The sequence below is a fragment of the Propithecus coquereli genome, unplaced genomic scaffold, assembly GCF_000956105.1.
Source record: "Propithecus coquereli isolate 6110/MARCELLA unplaced genomic scaffold, Pcoq_1.0 Scaffold53, whole genome shotgun sequence".
Taxonomy (NCBI): Eukaryota; Metazoa; Chordata; class Mammalia; order Primates; family Indriidae; genus Propithecus; species Propithecus coquereli.
Genome location: NW_012151174.1, coordinates 5,391,955 through 5,400,247, shown reverse-complemented (window position 1 = coordinate 5,400,247; position 8,293 = coordinate 5,391,955). Strand labels below are relative to the sequence as shown.

The 8,293-nt window shown below is 46.9% G+C and overlaps 1 protein-coding gene across 1 annotated transcript in view; it reads right to left on the bottom strand.

Annotated features, from left to right (window-relative positions):
- DDX60 (DEAD (Asp-Glu-Ala-Asp) box polypeptide 60) overlaps positions 1-8,293 on the bottom strand; it is a 92,764-nt gene that overhangs the window by 43,590 nt on the left and 40,881 nt on the right. Inside the window, exons 24-26 of the mRNA XM_012656994.1 lie at positions 6,094-6,252; positions 3,949-4,099; positions 2,538-2,690 (exon numbers count right to left, since the gene is read on the bottom strand). Coding sequence (XP_012512448.1) covers positions 2,538-2,690; positions 3,949-4,099; positions 6,094-6,252 — 463 coding nt within the window. The remainder of the gene's footprint in view (positions 1-2,537; positions 2,691-3,948; positions 4,100-6,093; positions 6,253-8,293) is intronic.

The following is an 8,293-nucleotide window of genomic DNA, read 5'->3' as shown; positions in this document are numbered from 1 at the left end:
AGACACACCAAGCACACTCCTAAGCGTGCTGTTTACTTTGCATGGCATAAATATTCTTTGCCAAGTTTGTTTGTCTGGCTCTTTCCGTTGTCTGCCACAGGAGAATTTCTGCACCGGTACATCTGCAACGCCCACCGTGCCATCGCCACCTGTCTCTGCCCTGCGTGGTTTATCATCTTTGCAGCAGCAACGACTACCTCAATAGCGTCACCGAGTGTGTCCTCGTCTAACCAGACCCCGAGCACCACTCGTTGTAGCCCCAGCACCTGTGGTGCAGTAAATATTTTTAAATAAACAACTACAAAATAAATTTCCTCAGGATTGGGCAATAAAACTGTTACAAACCCACTTCTGGGCCATTACTTGTGTTGTCTACTAAGGTTTGTTGAGATCATATCAATAAAAATAATATATCTCGGTCATAAGAGGAAAACACAGTTTCTTTTCTTCCCCCCTGAACTGTCATGATAATTGACCACAAAAGGAGTGGGGGAAACTTTAAAAGATTTACTCGGATAATGAGATAACCCAGCTTTTTGCTCACCCTTTCATATAACGCTGGGCGTTTCTAACCGTCCCCTCTTCCTTTTTATACTGATTTTCATACATGCCATGGTTAACGTTAACGTTTAAGTTTGGTGTGCTTTTCCCTGATTATTCTGTAACTGAGATCTACACATCTGTCAAAATGCGACACGCCGTTTATTAACTATTTTCCTAAAGTTCTTCAGTAAGAACAAAAGTGGAGAAAGAACATTAAACTTAAAAAATAACTAGAATAAATGTCTTTTAAAAATGTGTTCTCTATAGCAAAGCTACCACTATTTCCATAGTACCTTTTCTAGAGCTCCCTAGTCATTCATTAAACTATTAGCAACTACTAGCAACTACTTGCAAAGGAAAATAAAAATCTCAAGACCACCCCCCAACTCCTTATGCAAAAGGGAAGGCCGAGCCCAGAGGCCGAGTCACACAACATGCACTTTCCACGTGAGCAGCTGTAACTAACGCTCCACAGCCAGGTCCCACGGAAGGTCACGGGCTGCAGGCGCCTACAAGGGCCGCCCCGCAGATCATCATAAGGAAATTCCTTGCCGGCCTCCCATAAGCAAGGACATGCCAATCATAGCTTTGGGTCTGCAGACCAAGTGTAGCTCCTAAAACTAAAGTCTGTTAAATTTCACACTAATAACATTGATTGCAGGTTTATCTTCCCAGGTGCAGGACAGAGACGGGACAAGATCCATCCTTCTTCCGCCTACCCAGGGACATCTGCACAATTGATTCTTCCTTCACTGCCTTTTTCTCTTCCAACGTTCACGTTACCCTGTGTAAAATGCAGGCTTCCTGGGCCTCACAAGAATGTAACCCTCTTGCCTCACTGCCCACCCCTCCTTCTTTCTCTTTCTGTATCCTCTCTCCTTAAATACTAAAGTTCCCAAATCCCCCCCGGAAAAACAGCCACAGTTGCAGATGCATCTGTGGTTTGTGTTTTTCCCGGGTGTGTCTTCAAAGTTTGGCTTAATAAACCTCCATTGACTGAGACCCCGCATCGGTCACTGATTTGGGGTTGCTGTGCTATTTAACAGGTACCCTAATCTATGCTGGTGAAAACACATGTGTCTCTCACCCCACAATCATGTAGAAAATTCTGTCACTGGTTATTAACCTTTTAAATAAATAAATAGTTATTAGTTAAGAAAAAAGCTAAGCAAAGTTTTAATGATACATTTTAGTTTTTTCCAGTTAACAGAGTTACCCTTTAACTACGGTGTCAGATTTTTTTCAACATTTAGCTGTTGAAAAAAATCTTATTAAGATTAAAAGATGCTACGTAGAGTAGCAGAATCAGTCTCAATCTCTCTGTCTCTCTCTCTCACAGACACACAAGTATAATGTATGTCACACAAAATTTAATACACATATTTTTTTAAAGTTGCTGTCTAAAATATTACTGAAGATCCAAATTATATAAACCCTTTTTGTGAATTTATCCAGACCATCTCCCTGCACCTTCATAGGATACACTAAACAAAACATAACGAGTGTCCGGTTTCAGAGTTCCGTTAAAATTCCTCTTGTCCACTGTCAGTGACGGAAGGGAGAACATTTAGCATTGACACATCTAGAAACTCTGCCGAGATACGCGGCGGGCCCCGAGGAAGCAAAGTATTCTCGCTCTTATCTCAGTCACTGCAGCAGAGAAAGATCAGACTAAAACTCTCTTATAAACATCCTCCCAACCCACGCGAGAATGTCTGTAGCCAAAATTACATGAACAACTGACAAAATCTCCTAGATGTTATAAATGAAATAGCAAGGGTTGTGCCAAGATCAGCACAGGTACATTTTATTACAGAAACACCCTCCTCAATTAAAGGAGATGGGGCTATGCAGTCACATTATGGGTTGTTCAAATAAAAATACGTAATTACACAAGGAAAAAAGAAAAGAGGTTAGTTATAGATTCACTTTTAATGAAAATTCGGCTGGAGAGAGTCACAGCTACAATTTTTAGACTGAAAAGGTTTACCTACCCTAATAAATCCTTTCCTGAAGAGAATTTCGACTAACTGTTTTTCTTTGAAGCTCATAGAGCTGTGATGGTATCCGATACCCCTTCTGGCCAACGCTTTCAGTTCTCTGCCTTTCCTTTCGAAGTTTACTCGGCCAAACACCACCTGTAAAGTCTAAAAGAAGCAAGAGGTTTAGAGATTGTGATATTTCTTATCTAATTTTAATGCAAATCATATCAAAAATCTTTAAATGCAAATAACACGTGTACTAGGTAATAATTTGGCCAAATGAGGCAACGGTTGGAAATCGATTCTGCATGAAGACAACACCTTACGGCAGCAGCAGCAACTCCGAGACAAACCTTCCCTGGGGGGTGCGAGGAGGGGCCTCTTAGGGGCTCTGCCCAGAGAGAGACCTCCCCAGGAAGGCAGAGCGCGTTCCTGACCCATATGGTCGGGGAACGCATACTTTCTACAATAAATCGGTCACAAATGGCCTTAAACATATCTACGTCCTGAAGAGGTGAGCCAGTTGTGTCCAGAGTTAGATTGACAACACTAAAAGCTGCTCATGAGAAGCGGAAAAAGGAAAGCACAGAAGCCTCAGTTCCCAAAAGCAAAAGGCTGATTACTGGTTCCCTCGACGGGATAGCCCTTCGCGCAGTGGAACGTCAAGGCTCCAGTAAGACAACGATGTATTAACAAACCCACGGTTGTGAAAAAGGAAGAGCCCGTGAAGTTCACAAAAGAAGCTATACGATAGAATGAAGACACACATATACACAAAAAATGTGTGTGTCTGTGTGTGTGTGTGTGTGTGTGTGTTGTCACAGATAAAAGAGATCAAAGGTTCATCTGGAAGGACAGTAATTACTTCTGAGTGACGACATTGCTTTTATCGTTACTCATTTGTTCAAATTTGTCTACCATAGGCATAAACAATTTGCATAAGAAGGTTTCGAAGAAGAAATGGTATACCACTGTTAGATATTCCAGTGCTTCTTGGATGGCATGTTTTAGCTACAATATAGAACGCCTCTGATTTTGAGAAATTCTGTGAATATTATTTAAAGCGTATTGGACCACATCTACCCAAATTTTCAAACGAGGCGTATGAGATTGGAGTCTAGAATTCAGGCTACAAGAACAACACGATGGAAGGAAATAAGGAAAGGGCAGACATTCTCAGAGGTGAGCTGCTAGCGAGCAAGAAATGCCCCACACGCCCTAAGCCTGTCCTTTCAGGTGTGTGCCGCAGAGCCTCAGATACACGCAGCCAGAGCGTCCCACGTGGAGACTTTTCCCCAGGCAGGGACTGCGCGTTTCATGCGATAGATGATGTGTGTGTCACGTTAAGCACTGTCTACAAGTAAGCGGCCGCGGCCGATGAGTGACACATCCCCTGGAGAACTGTGTCACTCCACGTGCTGACCTCGGCGGCCAGGGCTTTCCGGTCGGCGTACGTGCAGTCCTCGGGGACTTTCAGGTTCTCCTGCAGACTCCTCAGGAGATTATCGTGTTCAGCTTTCTGTACTAGGTCTTGATCCATTTTTTTCGGGGTTTTCTGGCTTTTTTTCCCTTCTCTGTTCACAAAAATAAAATTTTAGTTAATGGATTGTTAAGTCACGAATGAATTAATCACTAAGCCATTGGACCGCCCTGGGAAGCGTGAGACGTCCCCCATCAGGAAAGGAGCGTCAGACGCCCACGGCTGTGTGTCTGGACTCAACCTTCTTCCCCTGACGGCCTTCCTGTCCCGCCTCCGGAACGCGCGCTCCCTCGTGGGAGCCCCACTGCGTGTTTATATTTTCCGCGACGGTCCCTTTCTGTCTTGCAGATCCAGTTCCCCCGGACCGGCCTGCTTCTCGCTAAAGTGAGGATGCTTGCTATCCCTCGGCCGTCGTGCCGCTGGCAGGCAGGCAGGCTCCGTGCCGCGCGTCGCCAATTCCAGCATCCTCCTGGCCTGCAGGGGAGGGTGTCCCGGCTGCCCTCGGCGTGGCTGCGTGCGGCACTGGGCCCGACTCGCTCTCACCGACCGGAGCCTGGCGGAAATGCCCCACCCAGGAGGCTACAGCCTACCCTGGGGTGGGGAAACGGCCCGGCCAGTAACTGAGGGATGCGAGGTATCAGGGTCAGGCCCTCGACTCAAGGGGGGCAGTTCTGTGGAGCCCCAGAGTGTCCGGGAAGCTCAGGCTGAGGCTGTGGCCAGTAGGACCCACGTCCCCGCGTCCCTTCTTCACTCTCCCTTTCCTGCTTCCTCACGTCCCTCCGGGTCCGTCCTAAGCACATCTTTCCATAAACCACCTGCGCAGTTCCCCCTCTCCGTGTGCTGCTGGGGGGTGCGCCCCAGGACTCCCCTCCATGACCCTGCCCAGACGCAGTCCTCAGGCTGGGTCACCTGTCACCTTCAGAGGAGCAGCCGCCTCGCACACCCAGACCGCTGACCCTTCCTGTGATTTCCAGAGTGTCTCAACCGTGCGCCCTGCGAGAAGAGGGGCTCGCCCGTCTCTCCTCAGTGAGTGTTCTCTCCTCCGGCAGCATCACCCTTCGCCCAGGGAGGGAGCCCGACGGCGGGGCCGGGCGCAGCACCTGCCCACGTGTTACTGCCGAGCCACAGGTCTTCAATCAAGGTAACGCACTGCCAAATAAAATGCGTCCTATCCTCCTCCCTTGACAGATACAACTAACTCCCTAACAGCCTGGAATCCGAAAGGGCGAGAGAGCACTGCGGGTGGGCATGGCCCCCGCTGCACTGGGAACGGATGCGACGGTCAGGGCCAGGGTGGCGCCTTCCGGAGCACGGGCCGGGCAGGGCCTCGCCCTCAGCAGAGCGCCGGTTCTGGGGAAGGCATTACAACGGCGTCTTTTTTCATAGCTTGAACTGTTAGTCACGAATCGAGCTGGAAACATGGCCCCCAGGGCCCTGAAGGAAAGTTGCCTACAGCAGCCCCGTTGTACGGAGGCTCACGTCTACACTGTCCGTCTACACTGTCCCTGGGCAGCTCGCCTCCCACACTCCCAGGGAACAGCACACCGGGCAGAGGAAATATAAGCAGGAGGATCAGCAGCAGACTCTAGTTTCCTCTGGAATTGGGGAAACTGAGTCAGAGATGCTCTAGAAGCCGTTTCGACTTGGGAACTTGGGAACTATGGATCATTCACTCGAAAATGCTGACGGAGCAATTTCTACCTGCCAGGCAATGTGCCCAGCACTGGAGACAAAAAGAGGAAAATACGTGGTTCTTATTGTAAATGAGCTTAAAATTTGGGCAAAGGAAATGTATGCAAACAGCAGCAGTCTGTTATAACACTCGATCTGCCACTCACTGTCGAAATGCAGCGAGAACGCAGGAGAAACGGTCACCGTCCTGACCCCAGCTCCCACCCGAATCCACTCAGTTTGCAAACAAGTCCGAGCCATGACTAGAATTCCTTACAGAGCACATTCGTGAGTGTGTTGGGGTGTGTGTGTGTGTGTGTGTGTGTGTGTGTGTGTGTGTGTGTGTCCGTCCCTCCCGCGGGAACTTGCGAAGTAATTTAACCCTTTACTGACCAACTTGTTTAGTGCAATACTTACATTATCTTTTTTTTCTCCATGGATTTTTTAATTTTTCGGAGTTTGCTAGCCATGACATGGGCTTCTTTATCAGCGTTGGGAGGCCTTTCTATCTCCTGCTTTTGCTTCAGGAAACCGTACACGCTTTTCGCTGTGCCTTCTACAGCTCCTAACTTGAATCTGCAAACAAATAAAAAGAATGCTTGACTTGAAAATAACATCATAAATATAATTCAATCATATTTCCATTGACTGCTATCATCCTGACATATGTCTGTTGAGGTTTTAATGTCCATCTTTATAAATTTTATCTCGAACGTGCACACTAGGCGTCCTGGATCAGCAGAGTCCTTATTAACTACCTTACATTAAATGGTGTTTCCCCAACCCAGACGCTACTTCTGCGGCAAGGCAGTAAGAGCTCCTATGCATTTTCCCTATATGAGTAGTCAGTCTATAGGCAAGAAGGAATAATGGGTTTGCTTCATTTATATATAGAAGACAGACATATATCCCCTTCAACTCCCTTCCTAAAAGATAAGAAAAAAATTTTTTTAATTAAAAAAAACTTTTTTTTTTTTTGGCAGGGTGGAAAGAATTGTGGGTTCTCATGCGAGCCTTTTGGAATGTGATTACTTCTTTCTGGAGACCAGACAAGTGCCAGGACTTGCTGGCCTGCACAATCCAGAAATGTCTCCAAGGCCTGGGCTTTACGCTCTCTGAAATGTACACCCAGGAACACGGTGGTCCAGACTTCCTGGCACATTGGGGCTTAACCTCGCGACCTGGTCCAGGCTGTCACCAGACGGCCTCAGCTCTGAGCAATGAACTACACACGGCTAGAGACGTTTATAGACAAACGCCTATGGATCAGATTCTCACATGAAAAGGTAGAATGTTTCTGGGAGGAAATAAAAGCAAACGTTTAGTACGTTTATATCACATGCATTGCCCCATGTCGGGAAGCGAGGCCTTTTTACGGGAGCACTGAGAAACCCAAGGAAGTTTCGCTTCCGCACTATAACTTGTTGGCAAAACGCCGTGGCTGGAAGTAGCCAATAGCTGCTATCACTACGCTAACCATAGCTTACTATAGCGAGTCATAGGTTGGGTCTGTATAATAACGTTTTTAAAATCTAAATTGTGAGGCAAAGGGCTTTGCTCAAGTCTTTACAGAGCTAGCATTAAAAGGAAAGGTGTGTAGCTTGGGAAAAGTAAATAAATTGGCAACGTGAGGATTAAAAGAGCAACAGTGTGACACGGAGAGGAATTTCATACAGTAGACAATAAAATAATAACAGTAACATTTATATTATACTTACGATTGCCAGACACTAACTCTCAGTGGCTTAAATATGCTGACTCATTCAGTACTCACAGCCACCCACAAGGAAGGAACTGTTAACACCCCGATTTTGCAGATGGAAAAAATGGAGACACAGAGAGGTTACATGACCTGCGAGGAGCCCACAGCTGGGACGTGGCGGAGTCTGGCTCCGGCCCGTGATCTCACCTACGACACGCTCTTCTCTGTGTACAGTCACGCACGTTCCCGGGGTCTGGGTCTATATTACTTTTTTAAATGGTGTCATTTTCATCACAGTACTTCATTTTTTAAATATCTACATCACTTGGAAATCATTTTGCCTCGTAAATCTTTCTGATCACCTACATGTTATGTGAACCAAAAGAAATCAGAGGCCGGGTGCGGTGGCTCACGCCTGTAATCCTAGCACTCTGGGAGGCCGAGGCGGGTGGATTGTTTGAGCTCAGGAGTTCAAGACCAGCCTGAGCAAGAGCGAGACCCCGTCTCTACTAAAAATAGAAAGAAATTAATCGGACAACTAAAAATATATAGAAGAAATTAGCCGGGCATGGTGGCGCATGCCTGTAGTCCCAGCTACTCGGGAGGCTGAGGCAGGAGGATCGCTTGAGCCCAGGAGTTTGAGGTTGCTGTGAGCTAGGATGACGCCATGGCACTCTAGCCCGGGCAACACAGTGAGACTCTGTCTCAAAAAAAAAAAGAAATCAGAGAAGAAATATTTGCCGATGTGTTGAATTTATTCGGGAATCAGAAATGAGGATTAGAACCTGAGATGCCAGCCTTGGCCACTCACACGTGCATCTGAGGGTCGAGGGTGAAGAGAAGGTTTTACTGGCAAAAGGAGAAGTTCATGAGACCTGCTCGGAAACACAGCTCGTTGCTTTTGGAGACTCGGAG